Genomic DNA, 17197 nt, shown 5'->3' with positions numbered 1-17197 from the left:
GTTTACATTTTATCATATATTCTATATAGATTGACAATACATCAGCCTAGGCCAAAGGCCTGAGAATTTGTAATTCTAAGTGTAATAATTGTCAGTGGAAAATAGATAGGAAGTTGTCAGGAGAGAACAAAGAGTGAATGCCTAAATTATCTGGGGTTGCAGATTTGCATTATTTAGGTACTAAATACATTTGTAGCCGGTTATTGATGAGCCAGGGCTGCATAGTGAGACCCTCTTCACAAAAGAAAGCAGAACGGAAACTGTTCTCAGTCTTGTGAAATGGTTCAGCAGGCGAAGACACTTATGGCCCAACCTTGACCTCCCCAGAGGGTGTAAGGAACAAACTAGTTCTCTTCCGTTGTCCTCAGACCCCGGCAGCATGCTGCAGCACGTTTGTGTATGCCCCTCGTAACTTAGAAGGAGTAACACGTCTTAGATCTTGGTTTGCTTACTACACATAAATGGGGCAGTGTTCTAGTCCTAGCTTCTGTGCTCTCTGGATCGCTGCAGCTGAGTATAGCATAGGTCCTTAGGGCAAGTCCATGACATCATTACAGCAGTGCGCGATGACTGAGTGTCTGAAACTCTATAGGCATACCCTCGACAGAACCCTTAAAAGACCATTATAATAATGCATTTAATGAACTCAAGTTCATCAGCTTCATACCATCCAAAGAAAAATGTCCTTCTTTGTCATGGTAAAAGGACCTTCCTGTGATTTATGTATTCATAATAGAATATCTGACCCTGTGTGATTTTTTTTTTGTCCATTTTCTTTAGTGATGTCAAAACTTTTATAGTGATATTTGTTCTATTTTCAGAGAATTAACAATACTATTTTTATAGACTTAATTTCTATGTCACACTTTGACAAAAAGGAGTGGGGTGATGAGTAATTGAGGGATAAGTGTAGAATGCCACAGTCCTTGGGGATATTTGATAAGAGCTGTACTTGACTTTCACCATCAAACCAGGAAGCAGTTTATTTCTAATGTAGGTATTACTTGTAAGCATATTTTCCAGCTGTGATCACATCCTTTTCCTTCTTACCAGGAAACACCTAATGGTAATTCTGTCCCCAGAACCTATTAGGGCAGAAGTAAAGTGAAAAGAAAGTCAGTTGCATCTGATAAGCTTCTTTCCAAATAGACATGACATCTTTCCTCCTATATGGTAAATCAAAACACTTAATATTTGTTTGGAGAATTGAGGTTTAGAAATACAAACTTAAGAGACTACAGAAGGACTGGGGTGTGGTTAAACTTGTGGGGTGCTTCCCTTGAATGCACGAGGCCTGGGCTGAATTCTTAACACTGCACACTGTATAAAGCAGTTGTGCTGCATCCTTGTAATCCCAGCATCCAAGAGGTAGAAGGATACCAGCCTGGAATACAGGATGCTGTTGGAGAGAGACAGAGACAGACAGAGAGACAGAGACAGATAGACAGATGGACAGACACTTTTTCTTTTTAGGCTACAGTTCTCAACCTGATGTGAAACATATCAAGATTTGTTTTCTAAAATGAAGCCAATGTTCTTCCAACGTTTAATTCCTTGTCTGGGTAGCATAAGTTATATTTATGGGATTCTTTTGTTTTTGTTTTTGTTTCCTGAGACGGGATTTTTCTGTGTAACAGAGCCTAGAACTCCTGTCCTAGAACTTGCTTTGTAAACCAGGATGGCCTTGAACTAACGAAGATCCTCCTGCCTCTGCCTCTGCCCCTCCAGTGTTGGGATTGAAGGTGTACAGCACTACTCCCAGCTTACGTGATTCTTTAAAATGCTCGTTTTAATTTTATGCAGAACAAAGGAACCAGGTGCTTCAGTTGTGAAGCATTGTTCCCTCAGAGTCTAAAATCCAACCAGACTGCCCAGGGAGCAGTGTCAGCCTGAAGACCAGGTGAGAGATTGTCCCAGCTACTGCTGACAGCACTCTCACTTAGGGGGAACTGTTCCTTCAGCCAGTGTTTTCCCCTTTATCAATATGAAAAGAAATACAGAGACTGGAGGAAAATCAGCTGGGTGAAATAAAGGCCCAAGATGAACAAAACAGAAGAGTTGATCCTGCAGATTTTGAATGACAGAAAGAGTAAGTTCTCAGTATCCTGAGAACGTAGAGACCAGGGACTCCACAACCGTATCCACAAAAGGCTGCTGTCAGTCCTCAGAGGCCAGAATGCTCCTTGAGATAGGTTACTAAGACCAAACATTGCTGAAGATCTAATTTGAAATCTAAAAGAAGGGTAACCTGGGAAACACACAGAAAACAAAGGCACTAAAAATATAAGGAAATAGACACTCACAAATATATCAAGGACTTAATTTTTTCACAATGCAAAAGGACAGATGTTGTGAAGTAAGTCATTTGGTTTCTTGCTTTTCTGTAATAGAAGAATTAGATTAAGGTCCACACTAAGTACTAGAGAGTCGCTGAAAGCTCAACATTACTAAGACATGAGAAAAATGAAGAAAAAACACACTAACATTTTAGTGTCTTTTCCTGCTCAATTCCTAGTAAAATTCTCTTGTGAAGTAAGTTCCCTTCAACACTGAAGTCACATTACATTGATATGCGGAGACATTTTGAATTTGAGACAAAAAAACTTAATTTTTGTAAACTCAACTAAAATCATGAAAATGATTTTACTAAGCAAGACCCTGGGAAAGTTTGAAGGCCCAGGTAACATGCAAGTCTATACTTTGGGCTGTGGTACACATGAAAATGCACTGTGAAAAGGACAATGTGTAGTCTTCCCCTAAGGATTGTATTGTCTGTGTGTTGCATGTCAGACATCAATAGAAAAGCATCTCTAAGGCTCAATACCTTTGTTTTTTAATTAATTTAATTGGAGGAGGGGGGAAGAGATGCTCAGTGGTTAAGCACTGCTCTTCCAGAGAACCCAGATTTGATTCCCAGCACCTAGTAGCAGGTCACAATTTTCTGTAACTCCAGTCCCAGGCAATTGATAACCTCTTCTGGCCTCTAAGGACACCAGGCAGGCCTATGGTAAGCAGACATACCTACAGACAAAGTACCCATATACACAAAACAGTTTGAAATATGCGTTCTCTGTGATTGGTCTTCTGCCTGCATGAACGGTTGTGCATCACATGTATACAGTGCTACAAAAGACAAAAGATGGCATCAGGCCCCCTGGAACTGGAGTTCCATCCATGCGAGCATCCATGTGGTGCTCCCAATCAAACTGAGTCCAGTTAAATGCTAAGCCTGCTCTCTAGCCCCCGCCCCGCCCCCTGTCTTTGAAGGTGAGGTTTTTTACTGAACCTGGAGCTGACTTGTCTGGACTAGTCATCCAACATGCTCCTAGTGCTAAGAGGAAAACTCATAGCTCTGAGTGCCTGCAGAAAGAAACAGGAGAGAGCATATATCAGCAGCTTGACAGCACACCTAAAAGCTCTAGAACAAAAAGAAGCAAATATACCCAGGAGGAGTAGAAGACAGGAAATAAATCAAACTCAGAGCTGAAATCAGCCAAGTAGAAACAAAAAGGACCATAGAAAGAATCAACAAACCAAAAACTGTGTCTTTGAGAAAATCAACAAGATAGATAAACCCTTAGCCAGACTAACCAGAGGGCACAGAGAGTGTGTCCAAATTAACAAAATCAGAAATGAAAAGGGAGGCATAACAACAGAATCTGACGAAATTCAAAAAATCATCAGATCCTACTACAAAAGCCTTTATACAACTAAACTGGAAAATCTGGAGGAAATGGACAATTTTCTAGACAAATATGTGGTACCAAAGTTAAACCAGGATCATCTAAGCAATCCCATAACTCCTAAAGAAATTGAAACAGTTATTAAAATTCTCCCAACCAAAAAGAGCCCAGGACCAGATGGGTTTAGTGCAGAATTCGATCAGACCTTCAAAGAAGACCTCATACCAATATTATCCAAACTATTCCACAAAATTGAAACAGATGGATCACTACCAAATTCCTTCTGTGAAGCCACAATTACACTTATACCTAAACCACACAAAGACTCAACAAAGGAAGAGAACTTCAGACCAATTTCCCTTATGAGTATCGATGCAAAACTGCTCAATAAAATTCTCACAAACTAAATCCAAGAACACATGAAAACGATCATTCACCATGATCAAGTAGGCTTCATCCCAGGCATGCAGGGATGGCTCAATATAAGGAAATCCATGAACATAATTACTGTGTAAATAAACTCAAGGAAAAAAAACCACATGATTATCTTATTAGATGCTGAGAATGCATTTGACAGAATTCAGTACTCCTTCATGATAAAAGTCCTGGAAAGATCAGGAATTCAAGGCCCATACCTGAACATAGTAAAAGCAACATATAGCAAACCAGTAGCTAACATTAAATGGAGAGAAACTGGAAGAATTCCCACTAAAATCAGGGACTAGACAAGGCTGCCCACTCTCTCCCTACTTATTGAAATCCTAACAGAGCAATTAGACAACAAAAGGAGGTCAAAGGGATACAAATTGGAAAGGAAGAAGTCAAAATATCACTATGTGCAGATGATATGATAGTATACTTAAGTGACCCCAGAAGTTCCACCAGAGAACTACTAAACCTGATAAACCCAAAGTTGCTGGGTATAAAATTAACGCAAACAAATCAGTAGCTTTCCTCTACTCAAAGGATAAACAGGCTGAGAAAGAAATTAGGGAAATGACACCCTTTACAATAGTCACAAATAATATAAAATACCTCGGTGTGACTTTAACCAAGCACATGAAAGATCTGTATGACAAGAACTTCAAGTCTCTGAAGAAAGAAATCAAAAACCTCAGAAGATTAAAAGATCTCCCATGCTCATGGATCAACAGGATTAACAGAGTGAAAATGGCCGTCTTACCTAAAGCAATCTACAGATTCAATGCAATCTCCATCAAAATTCCAACACAATTCTTCACAGACACGGAAAGAGCAATTCTCAATTTTATATGGAAAAACAAAAAATCCAGGATAGCCAAGACAATTCTCAACAATAAAATTTTTTCATGTAGTATGCCTTGATCATGGTTTTTTTGTTTTTGTTTTTGTTTTTGTTTTTTTTTGTTTTTTTTTTTTTTCATCTTGCAACTCCTTCCAGGTCTCCCCCACTTCCCTAACTACACAGCTCTATGTTCTTCCCCCAAATATAGTAAGAAGACAATTCCAAAACAAAACTAAAAGCCCACAAAAAACAACCACCATGGAGTTGATTTGTGTCAGCCGCTATCACTGGGCATGTTACTCTGAAGTAAGGTTAGTAAACCCATTGCCATACATTAGAGAAAACTGGTCTTCCTTCTGCCAGAGGGTATCAGTTGTAAATAGCTTCTTGGTTAGGAGTGGTACCCTGTCTGGCTTGACCCTTTCTCCTTGGTGTCATCCATTTCCTCTGACTCTTGCAGCCGTTCTGCCTCTTCTTGTGCTTCCTAGGCAAGCGCTCTACCACTGAGCTAAATCCCCAACCCCCCGTTCTGCCTCTTCTTGAGCATAGATCCCTGATCCTTGAGGGAATGGGTTTGATAAGATGTCCTGTTTAGGACCTAGTACTCCAGAGTTGCTTGTTCTCCGCATACTGTTCCATTGTGGACCTCTGAATTTCCATCTACTAAGAGAAGAAGCTTCTCTGATAACGATTGAGTAGGGCACTGGTCTGTTAGTATTAGCAGAATCACAGCGTGTGACCTCTCTATGCCTCAGATTCTAAGCCACTTGAGCAGTGTCAGTCAGCCATGGGTGCTTTCTCAAAGGGCTTAGTTATCTTCATTTGTGCTGCTGCTATTGCAACAGCAGGCAAGTGGGTGGTACAGGTCCCAGGGTTTGCATCTGTGATGTTGATGATTGCCCAGTATGCACAAAACCTCTCCATGTTTGCTGACTTCTCTAAGTGCTGACTGTCTGCTGCTGCAGTAGGGCCTTACCATCTGGTTGTGGAGAGCAACTGTTAGCATTGACAAGAGCCTGCGATGTTTGATGGTAGAGGTTCATGGGACCATAACCATGGCCGTTGACAATAGGAGAATGTGGAGATTTTAGGTGATTTACTTAACACAGCAAACATCTGCTCAAATGGAGTGAAGATCCGTTTGAAGAGATTGGTTCACTGGCATCCAGAACCAGGTTCATCTGTATTCCCGAGTAAAGTGAGGTGAATTGAACTTAAGGCTGCCTAAGGAAGGAAAGATTTTGTCAGCTTGGTCTACACATACATTGACACCAAGAGGGAAATGTTCTCGGAGAAATGTAAGTAGAATATTCCTGATAAGTTTGTGACTCAGAACAAAGAACCAGCTGGATTCATAGGAATATTTCCAGGCTCCCATATGAATATTAGTTAATATCAGGCTAAATTATTTACATTGGGATATATAGGGCTTTCCCCCAAACAATATGCATATTTTAAATTTGCATTAGAAAGTATCCTTCAGTTTGTGGATCAGGAATATAAATGACAAACTTCATAGTTCTGTGTGCTATATGCATATATGTGTAATCCATTGATGCATATTTTCCAAGATGGTCATAAGTAGTCCTAATCAAAGTGGGAATAAAATTATTCTGATTATAAATAAAAATAATAGATAACATATTGCTATGATAGGTATAAGACCAGAAGAAATTATGTCCTGACATTAAAAAATAGTAACACATATGAAAAATAAGCTACTTACAGAACCCAGCATTGCCAGTTCCATTTTTGCATCCATTAGTGAACTAGAACACAGCCTGCTAGTTACAAAAAAAATGACATCTGTTGTGCTAGGAACCAGAAAGTATAAAAAAGCTTTAGAAGCTCGTATTCCTGTAACTGGATGGGTCATGAAGAGACGCTGTTTCGGTTTCCCTCGTCTCCCTCTGCTCACTCCCGTGCTGACACACTGCTGTTCCCAAGAAGAGCGGGTACTGGGGTCTTTCCAAATTACTAAATCTATCTGTACTATCAACTAGCTGAAAGCATCCTGATTGTCTATTCAGTAAAGGAATTAATTAAGTATAATAAGTTTATTGCAGTAATAATAACAAAGGACTGGGAAGATGCTCAGTGGTAAAGCGCTTGCTGTACCCAGGGCCAGCGCCAAAGCTGTCCATGGCAGTTTATAGCTGTAATGGCAGTGCTGAGCTGAGGGGTGGGACCTGCAGGACAGTCAAGCCTGAAGGATGAACTCCAGGATCACTGAGACACTGACTCAGAAAGGATTAAGGGGAGTGAGGAAGACATCCCCATGTCTCTCTCTGGTCTCTATACACTCCCACATGTATGAACACACAAACATGAGCACACACAGTAATGAAGAGCTGGGGGTGGGGGATCCAACACAATGGTGGGATGTTTGGCATGTCTGGTCCTGTTTGTCAAGACAGTTTCTGCCGTCTTTAAATGAATGGCAAATGATGTGCTGTAGATGCCGGACATGAGCTGCTCATTTTATATAACCAGTGTTAATTTCCCTCTGAAACTCTTACTCTTCGTGACTTACCTTTGTGCTGCTTCTCCAAGACACAGTTATTAATTCTACTGTTCTCCTAAGCCACCATCTGCGTGCGCCATGGGAGTAGACCCCTCTGCAGCTGCAGCACGGGAACCTTGAGTGCGGTGGGTGTGCGCTGTGAGACTTCGCGGTGGGTGTGTGCTGTGAGACTTCGCGGTGTGTGCTGTGAGACTTCGCGGTGGGTGGGTGCTGTGAGACTTCGCGGTGGGTGTGCGCTGTGACACTTCGCGGTGTGCGCTGTGACACTTCGCGGTGGGTGTGCTGTGACACTTCGCGGTGGGTGTGCCGTGACACTTCGCGGTGGGTGTGCCGTGACACTTCGCGGTGGGTGTGCCGTGACACTTCGCGGTGGGTGTGCCGTGACACTTCGCGGTGGGTGTGCCGTGACACTTCGCGGTGGGTGTGCCGTGACACTTCGCGGTGGGTGTGCCGTGACACTTCACGGTGTGCACTGTGAGACTTCGCGGTGAGTGTGCGCTGTGAGACTTCGCGGTGAGTGTGCGCTGTGAGACTTCACGGTGGGTGTGCGCTGTGAGACTTCGCGGTGTGTGCTGTGAGACTTCACGGTGGGTGTGTGCTGTGAGACTTCACGGTGGGTGTGTGCTGTGAGACTTCACGGTGGGTGTGTGCTGTGACACTTCGCGGTGGGTGTGTGCTGTGACACTTCACGGTGTGTGCTGTGAGACTTCGCGGTGGGTGTGCTGTGAGACTTCGCGGTGGGTGTGCTGTGAGACTTCGCGGTGGGTGTGTGCTGTGAGACTTTGCGGTGAGTGGGTGCTGTGACACTTCGCTGCTCGAGGCCAGAGCTGTGCTCTCTCATCTTGGTTCCGCTCGCACTCCGGGCCAATGTCTAGAAAGTTTTACTGGGATTTTAGCGGACAAAAAGTTCTCTGTTTCAGTAGAACTAATTATCCAGTGAGAAACAAACTAGATGGAAGCCATAAAAAAGACTTTGAAAATTGCAAGGGAAGAAAAGTCCTTGAGTTGAAATATATAACCAAGGTGCACTGGAGGTAGAGGCAGAAGAAAGGCGTCACGAGCTCAGGGCCAGTGTGGACTGCACTGAGACCCTATTACTATGAATGTTTATTCATAGTAAATCATGTATTCTCTGACTTCTTTAATCAAGTACCAAAAATATGCTGGCCTTTTGATAGTCTTATCACTATGTTTTCACAGCAATATTGGTAACTGCAAGTAGGACTTTAAAGTATATTTACAAGCCTTTAAAAATACTATATATATATATATATATATATATATATATATATATATATATATGAAACCGTATCACTCAGTAGAGCTCTTTGGCTATTTTCTCCAAAAACAAAGATTGTGACCGTTGAGAGGTCTTAGTACACTGTCTGATACCACACAAGTATGAGTGTTTCTGAAATTTAATGTTTTGCATGAAGAGTATTTTAGAGCCAGACTAAATAGAGCATAATATATTTGAATAGATGCACAGTGCTAATCTTTTTTAATATTAGGTGAAGCATTTAATTACCACTGCAATTGATTAGGTTTTTTCTCTCCCTGGGTCAGATGCCTCAGTAATCCACTTACAGTCTTTTTTTATGTTGGTTTGTTGGTTGGTTCAGGGTCTCTGTGAAGTCCTGGCTGCCCTTGAACTCACTCTGTAAACCTGGCTGACCTTGATCTCAGAGACTTGCCTGCCTCTGCTTCCTGAGTCCTAGCATTAAAGGCATGCACTGTCACCACCAAGTGACATTTTTGTGGTCTTAATTATTCTTTCAATTAAAGGCCTAAGTGTACAACCTAAGTGAGTAGGGAGGTGAGGTTGCTGTAAAAGCTAGAAGACCTGGGTTAAATGATAAACACCCATGTAAGTGCCAAGCAAGGCTATTGTGTCTATAGCCCTTAAAAAATACACTGAGATAGATTCAACCAAGGTTTTTATTGTATTTCCATAACAGCCTAACTACAAGTTTGTTTTGTTTTGCTTAGTTTTGTTTTGTTTCTAAGATAAAGTCTTAGTATGTGGCCTTGGATGACCTGGAATTCACTATGTAGACAAGCCGGCCTCGAACTCACAGAGATCTACCTTTTTCTGCTTCCTGAGTACTAAGATTAAAGGAGGCAGGTAGACCCTGGGAACTCATTAGTCTGCATGTTCAGCAAATTCGTTGTTTTGTTGTGGGGATGAGGTGGTTGCTTATGTTTTTAGATGGAGTCTTGCTAGGTAGCCCAGGCTGCTTCATACTCTGTTTTTGTTTTTTTCTGTCTCACAAAGTGTGGGATTGTAGGCATGAGCTAAAAACTACTCTTGGCTAAAAACTTCTTTTGATTAAAAAAAAAAAGATACAGTGAAATAAGTTATACCAAGGCTTTGACCATAGTTATACAACAGTTTGGCTGTAATTTGGTTTGGTTTGGTTTTTGAGACAAGGTCTCACTCACTATGTAGCCCTAGCTGTCCCAGAACTCACTGTGCAGTCTAGAGTGACCTAGAACTAACTTAGTTCTTCAATGTCTAAGTGCTAGGATTAAAAAGTGTTTGCTCCCATGCCTAGTGCTTAGCTGTAATATAATAAAATACTTTTGTATTGAATATTGCATAGGAAATGAGAGTATTTCTCCTGTTGTTCTAAGTCTAAACTGTATGTAGTCAAAATCATAAACCTTGACTATGTAATTGGAGTTTGGTTTAATTTTTTTCTTGTTTTCTCTCCAAGTCTCTAGTATAGTTAAAACCTTCCCAGTTTTAAATTGTTGGCCTTTGTGGTAAGCATAAAGTTCTACTAATATATGTCTTGAAACATAAAACAAAATCTTAATTCAGTGGTTCCTGGCCTTGTTTAGTGGGACGGGTCAAAGAACATACCTAAGCTGCTCTCTTGCAGGACAGCGACTGTCTCCTGTGTCCCTGTGTGTGTCTTTGTGCCTCCGCCATATGCTCTCCCTCTGTATTGTGTGCCATGCTGTGTAGTTTGACACACACTGTGCCTTTGCAGGTCAGGAGTCTCGTCAAGGATGTCTGCTACAAAGCTCCTGAAGAAGCGCCACGATGAGATCAGAATTCTTTCTTCTTTCTCTGTCTGACTGATGTGTGAGATGATTTTACCTGAATTGTCTCATGTATGAATGGTGTAAGCTATATTTTTTTTCTTACTGTAGATTCAGAAGAGGCGCAGTCTGTAAATCCTTCCAGCGTTGATGAAAACATCGACTCAGAGACAGAGAAGGACTCTTTCGTCTGTGGAAGCCAAAGCCTCCCAAGCAAAGCCCCACTGCCCTCTGCCCTGGACGAGTACGAGTTCAAGGATGACGATGGAGAGGAGATCAGTAAGATGATCGATGGCAGGCACATTCTCAGGAGAGAGCAACGGAAAGAGAATGAGTCAGAAGCAGAAAGGAGTGGTCTGTTTGCAAAACAGGAAAAACCCTTCTATTCTAAGTCATTTAAAACTAAAAAACAGAAGCCGTCACGGGTTCTGTACTCCAGTACTGAAAGTTCTGATGAAGAAGTTCTTCAGAACAGAAAGATTTCTACTGCATGTTCTGTTGCCGAAACATCACATTCTGATGTGCAAGCCAAAAGAGAGTATGAGTACAAACAGAAAGGCAAAGTTAAGAGAAAATTAAAGAATCAGAATAAAAATAAAGAGAATCAAGAGCTGAAACAAGAAAAGGAGGGGAAAGAAAATAGCAGGATTGCAAACCTGGCAGTTAACACTGCGCTGGATTGTTCAGAGAGAAACAGAGAGGACGGGGCCTTCAGAAGATCGTTTAGCCCCAAAGACGATGCCTCTCTGCACTTACTTCATATGCCCACTGGTAAATCTCCTAAGCATCCTTGTGGATTGAGTGAAAAACAGGCAACACCACTGAAGCAAGACCACATGAAGACGTGCATATCCCCAGGAAGTTCTGAAACGTCACTGCAGCCTGAGCTCTCTCGGTATGAGAATGCAGAACCTGAGTTCTTGCCGGAAAGCTCAAATGTCAAACCTTATAAGCACAAGGAAAAAAACAAACATCAGAAAGATTTTCACCTGGAATTTGGTGAAAAGTCAAATGCCAAAATAAAAGATGAAGACCATAGTGCAGCGTTTGAAAACTCAGACTGCACACTGAAGAAGATGGACAAAGAGGGCAAAACATTAAAGAAGCATAAACTAAAGCATAAAGAGAGGGATAAGGAGAAACACAGAAAGGAAGCCGAAGGTGAAAAGGAAAAATATAAAAGCAGGGATAATGCCAAAGAGCCACAGAGGAGCATTGAGTTTGACAGAGAGTTTTGGAAAGAAAACTTCTTTAAAAGTGATGAAACCGAGGATCTCTTCTTAAATATGGAACATGAGTCCCTAACAGAAAAGAAGTCCAAAGTGGAGAAAACCGTGAAAGATGATAGATTAGCCAAGGACAAGCACGCCTCAAAAGAGAGGAACTGTAAAGAAGAACGGGAAAAGACTAAAAGAGAAAACGAAAAGTCCCTTAAGGAAGAAAGGCTGAAAGATCCGAAAGAAGAAAAAGATGGTGTATCGGCAGAGAAGGAAGCAGAGGGCAGTTCCATGGCTGTCAGTGCAAACCAGGAAACTTCAGGGCCACACTCTTCAGAACGGGAAGTAGACATTGAAAAGCAAGAGCGGCACTCGAAAGAAAGGGAAAAATCTGACAGACGCTTTCAGACTAAGGAAAAAGAGCTTGACAGGACAGAAAGAAAAGTTTCTGAAAAAGAAAAGAAGCTAAAACATGAGCATAAGTCAGAAAGAGAGAAGCTGGATTTTAGTGACTGTACTGACAGAGTGAAAGAGAAGGACAGGCTGTACTCACCTCAGACAGAACGGTGCCATAAGGAAGGTGAGAAGATGAGAAACACTGTCAGAAAAGCTGAAGACAGGGAGCGGGCCAGGGAAAAGACAGACAGAAAGCATGACAGAGAGAAACCTGAGCGAGAGAGGTGTTTAGCAGAAAGCAAAGAAAAGTACTTAGAGAAAAGAAAGCAGTCGGACAACAGTGAGTACTCTAAGTCAGAGAAGGTCAGAAATAGAGATAGAGACAGGGAAGGAGAGAAGAAGGAGAAACTCAGAGATAAAGAAAGTGTAAATGTAGCCAACTTGAGACATTTACAGGAGGAGAGAAAGTCAAGTACAGGAGAGGGCAGTAGTAAAACCCAGCATGAGAAAGCCCTGTCCCTTAAAGAAAGGGTAAGAGATGAGCCTTTGAAAATCCCAGATGGGAAAGAGAAAGATAAAAAGGATATAGATAGATACAAAGAGCGAGACAAGCGTAAGGAGAAAGCCCAGCTAAGCACTTTAATCAGACTAAAATCGGAAACAGAGAAGCTTAAACCTAAATTGTCACCAGCATCAAAAGATGCTCGACCTAAAGAAAAGAGGCTAGTAAATGATGACTTGATGCAGACGAGCTTTGAACGGATGCTCAGCCTTAAAGACCTAGAAATAGAACAGTGGCACAAAAAACATAAGGAAAAAATTAAGCAAAAAGAAAAAGAACGATTACGGAATCGTTCTTGTTTAGAACTTAAAGTAAAAGATAAAGAAAAAACAAAACATACACCCAGTGAATCCAAAAATAAAGAACTTACCAGGTCAAGAAGTTCAGAGTTAACCGATGTTTATAACAAGGAGAAACAATCTAAAGATGTTGGAAGTAATCGCTCGCAATCTGTTGATAACAAAAGTGTATTGAGTTTAGGAAAGCTACCCTACGTTTCAGAGAATAGCTCAAGCCGGTCTCCTAGGTCAGAAGGTGAGAAGCTGGGTCTCAGCTCCAGGTCTGTGTCCATGCTCTCTGTTGCTAGTTCAGAAGACTCCTGCCACACAGTCACAACCCCAAGGCCCCTCGTCGAGTATGACTCTGACTTCATGTTAGAGGGCTCAGAATCTCAGTTGTCATTTTCTCAGTCACCTTTTTTGCCGAATGCCAAATCTCCAGCTCTTTATGAAAGAGAGCTGGAGAGTCTCGCTGAACTGCCAGAACGACTTAAACCACCGTATGCAAACAGACTTCCAGTATGCCATCTCAGGTCATCGTCTGTGGAAGACGTTAAACTGATCACAAATGAGGTAAGACCTGCTGTAGAAATCAGAAGATGTAGCATGCCCTCAGTCATTTGCGAACCCATAAAACATTTCCAAGTATCAGAAGACAGCAGTCAAGGCAACTTAGCTGTGCCAAGAGAGACTTCTCTGTCTCCCAGACCTGAAGTGTCTTTAGTACCTGAAAGAGGCCTTTCGCACGTGTCTGACTTACATCCTCGCTGTACAGACTCCCCAGTGAGGTCTGTAGACAGCAGCTCTGTTTCATCTGACGTACATGTAATCAAGAGTGCTGCTCTTGTGGGTACACTGATTGACACGTCAATGCATTTGGAAACATCCAATCAGGTTGGAGTAATCCAAAGTAAATCATGGGAGACGCCTGTTGACAAACTGGAGTCTTTAAGCACCAATGACTTTATCTGTCCAGATTCTAGTACATCTGATCAAGATTCCTCTGCTCAGAGTTTTTATCATTCAGAAAACAAAATGTTAAGAGAACAAAATGCTGATTGCTTACCTGTACACCAGACTGAACTGCCAGGAAACTCGTGTGCTCAGGACCCAGCATCCTTCACCCTGTCTTCACCCCAGCCCTGCTCTTTTACCAACCAGTCACTCTCAGACGCTGAATCTCTTCCTAAACCTGTGTCTTTGTCTTACGGTGCCAGTCAAGAGCCAGGTGTTTTACAACAGAGAAGTGCAGCTCACATGATCAGTTCTGTTTTAGAGAGTGATAATAACTTTACAAAGGAGGTGGAAAGTTCGTTTGTCTTAGCAGACATTCAGAAGACGAATTCTTTTGTACCAGCTTACTCTGAAAGCACTGTGCAGGAAACACTCCCAAACTTTGAGAAGGCCAATACCTTGCTTGTGTTGCCATCAGAAAAGGATTTCAGTGGGAGTGACGCTGCTTCTCAGCTAAACACACATTATGCCTTTAGCAAACTTACATACAAGTCTTCCAGCAGCCATGAGATTGAGAAGGGCCCAGATGATACTCAAGTCATTTCCCATGAAAAAGAAAACAAACTGCAAAGTTTGGTCTTAACGCCATTGAGTAAGTGTGATTCTGATTTGTATGAAGTGAATGCAGGGATGCCGAAAGGAAACCTGAATGAACAGGATAACCCAAAGCACGGTCCTGACAGCGAAAAGGATTCGCTTTCCACTGAGGATGAGGAATCTCAGCAGAGCACTTTATCAAGTGTGGAAAACCATTCACAGCAGTCAGCCCAACCAGAAATACAGAAATATGACCAGATGGTTAAAGGAGAATTAGAGGAAAATGCTGAGGACGATAAAACTGAAAACCAAACCCCTCAAAGAATGACTAGAAACAAAGCAAGTGCACTGGTCAGTCAAAGCAAGCAGGTTCTTGCTGGCTGTACACTTTTACCAGAGAAAGATAATGACTCCTCCCCTCGGGGGAGAATCAGACTCACCGAAGAAGACGATCCTCAGATCCACCATCCACGGAAAAGGAAAGTGTCACGGGTCCCTCAGCCTGTGCAAGTGAGTCCCTCTCTACTACAAGCAAAGGAGAAGACGCAGCAGTCCCTAGCAGCTCTCGTAGACTCTCTGAAGCTAGACGAGATCGAGCCGTACAGTTCCGAGAGAGCAAATCCATATTTTGAATATTTGCACATAAGGAAAAAAATTGAAGAAAAACGCAAGTTGCTATGTAGTGTTATTCCTCAAGCTCCTCAGTATTATGATGAATATGTAACGTTTAATGGATCATATCTCCTGGATGGAAACCCCTTAAGCAAGATTTGTATTCCTACAGTAAGTAACTTGGTACTTGATACACATTGCACCATCTCCTGGGGATTTAGCTCAGTAGTAGTGTACTCTTTCAAATGCAGATGGTCTTGCTTCAGTCTCTAGTACTGTGGAAAATTGTAAGCTTGCATTCAACTTCTAATATCATTTTATGTTTTCTAGTAGTTAATACTTTAAAAGAAAAAATGGTAGATTTTATGAATATTAAGTCAGTTTATCCAAAGTACTACTTCAATATATAATCAAAGTACAGCTCTTTGAGATGGTTTACCTCTTTTTCCCAGAGTCTGGAGTCTGCAGTACTGACCATACATGTCAGCTCTGACTGACCACATTTCACAAAGTGGTTTCCTTCTCAGGCATCGTGCACTGTGTTTGCATTTTCTCGCCTGCTTATCCTTGTCTCTCAGAGGGGACTGTTTTGATTTCTCCGAAGACTAATGCCTCTACATGACTTGATCCCATCAACTCATCTCTGGAACCTTCCTCTAGCCAACACTTCCTTCTCTGTAGTAGTTTCTTTCCCATCTTCCTTCATGATTGGTCTATATTTGTAATGTAGTTGGGTTACTTTTGTCTTGGAGAGGGGAGAGAATCTTCATTGATTTCCCAGCTCATCACCTTTACTTACTGTCACCCTCACTGCCACGCTTGTGCCAAGGGATTTGTGTGTGACAGTTTTTCCACATCATCTCCTATTCTTGAGCCATTGTGCCACAGCAGAGACTCTCATTGAGCTGTGTGTCAGTTTCATTAGATTAGCTTCGTTCTGTTTGTCTGATTTGATTTTATGACCACCTTGCTCTTCATTCAGTTCTCCTTTCATGGATGCCTTCTGGTTCCTCTGCCATATTGGCTAGGAACCCATCAACTAAAATAAGCCACTAAATTTGCCTCTTTTTTCTTTTTTTTTTTTTTTTTTTGATTTGCCTCCTCTCTTTTCCCATTTTCTATATTACCACTGTGGTGCAATGACTTCATTACCGCTTTAGATACTCAGATGCATGAATATTGCATAGTCAAATGTCTGTCATATTAGATAAACCTGAACATTGTGCTAGGAACCAGATTTTAAAGATGAACAAGATTGACATTCTAAATTGCTGCTGTAGTTCCCAGGTTTTCTCAGTCCAACTTTGTGACGGTCTTGGTTCCACCGTACAACACATTTGTCGTCAGGGTATGGTGCTACAGACCATTAGTCCCAACACTGGTCAGACAGAAGAGGCAGAGCTCTCTGAGTAAGGCCAGCCTGGAATAGAGTTCCAGGCCAGCTATAGTTACACAGTGGGACCCTGCCTTTAAACAAAAGAGAACGTTTGCTGTGACTGTGAGGCTAAGCAGCTTGAATGATTCTCCATTTCTTACTGTTGCATGCAGCGTCCTTTCTTCCTGTGCTGTTGTAGGCTTGGTTCTAGGAACCAGCCTAGTGTAGCGAGGACTGATTCCCTTGAAGCAGCACAGAAAGTCCCTTTGTGAACTAGCACTGATCGATTCAAATACTGCATCAGAAGAGGTCGATGGAGAAGTGGGATGTAATGTGGATTTTTGTCTTTAAAGCAAAGGAATATAAATCTATGTAGTAAAACATGTTTCCATTTAGCATTCACAGCTTAGATATCTAAATGTCATTGCTTATGGTAGTTGTGGTGTAGTTTTGCGTGATTGACTCCATTTCCCTCTGATCATGTCTCTCTCCACTTTTTTCTTCACCGTGCCTCATTTCCTAATGGAGTTAGCTCTTCCTACAAATGCTGACATTTCACCCTCACCAGAACCTTCCTCTGGCAGCTCCAGGCTTGAATGGTCTTCCTCTGTGCTTCTTGAAACAACTGCAGACCTATAAGAGGTTTTAGTTTTAAAACAGTAGCACCAAATTCATTTTTCTAAACTT

At 41.8% G+C, this 17197-nt stretch overlaps 1 protein-coding gene across 7 annotated transcripts in view; it reads left to right on the top strand.

Moving 5' to 3' along the window:
* Ankrd12 (ankyrin repeat domain 12) overlaps window positions 1-17197 on the top strand; it is a 104690-nt gene that overhangs the window by 72864 nt on the left and 14629 nt on the right. For all 7 annotated transcript variants that reach the window (XM_039083803.2, XM_063267349.1, XM_039083802.2 and 4 more), the window contains 1 exon segment: window positions 10631-15306. In XM_039083803.2, coding sequence (XP_038939731.1) covers window positions 10631-15306 — 4676 coding nt within the window.

This window comes from Rattus norvegicus, chromosome 9 (assembly GCF_036323735.1).
Source record: "Rattus norvegicus strain BN/NHsdMcwi chromosome 9, GRCr8, whole genome shotgun sequence".
Classification (NCBI taxonomy): domain Eukaryota; kingdom Metazoa; phylum Chordata; class Mammalia; order Rodentia; family Muridae; genus Rattus; species Rattus norvegicus.
Note: the sequence above shows the minus strand (reverse complement) of the source record. Positions and strands in the feature narration are given on the sequence as shown.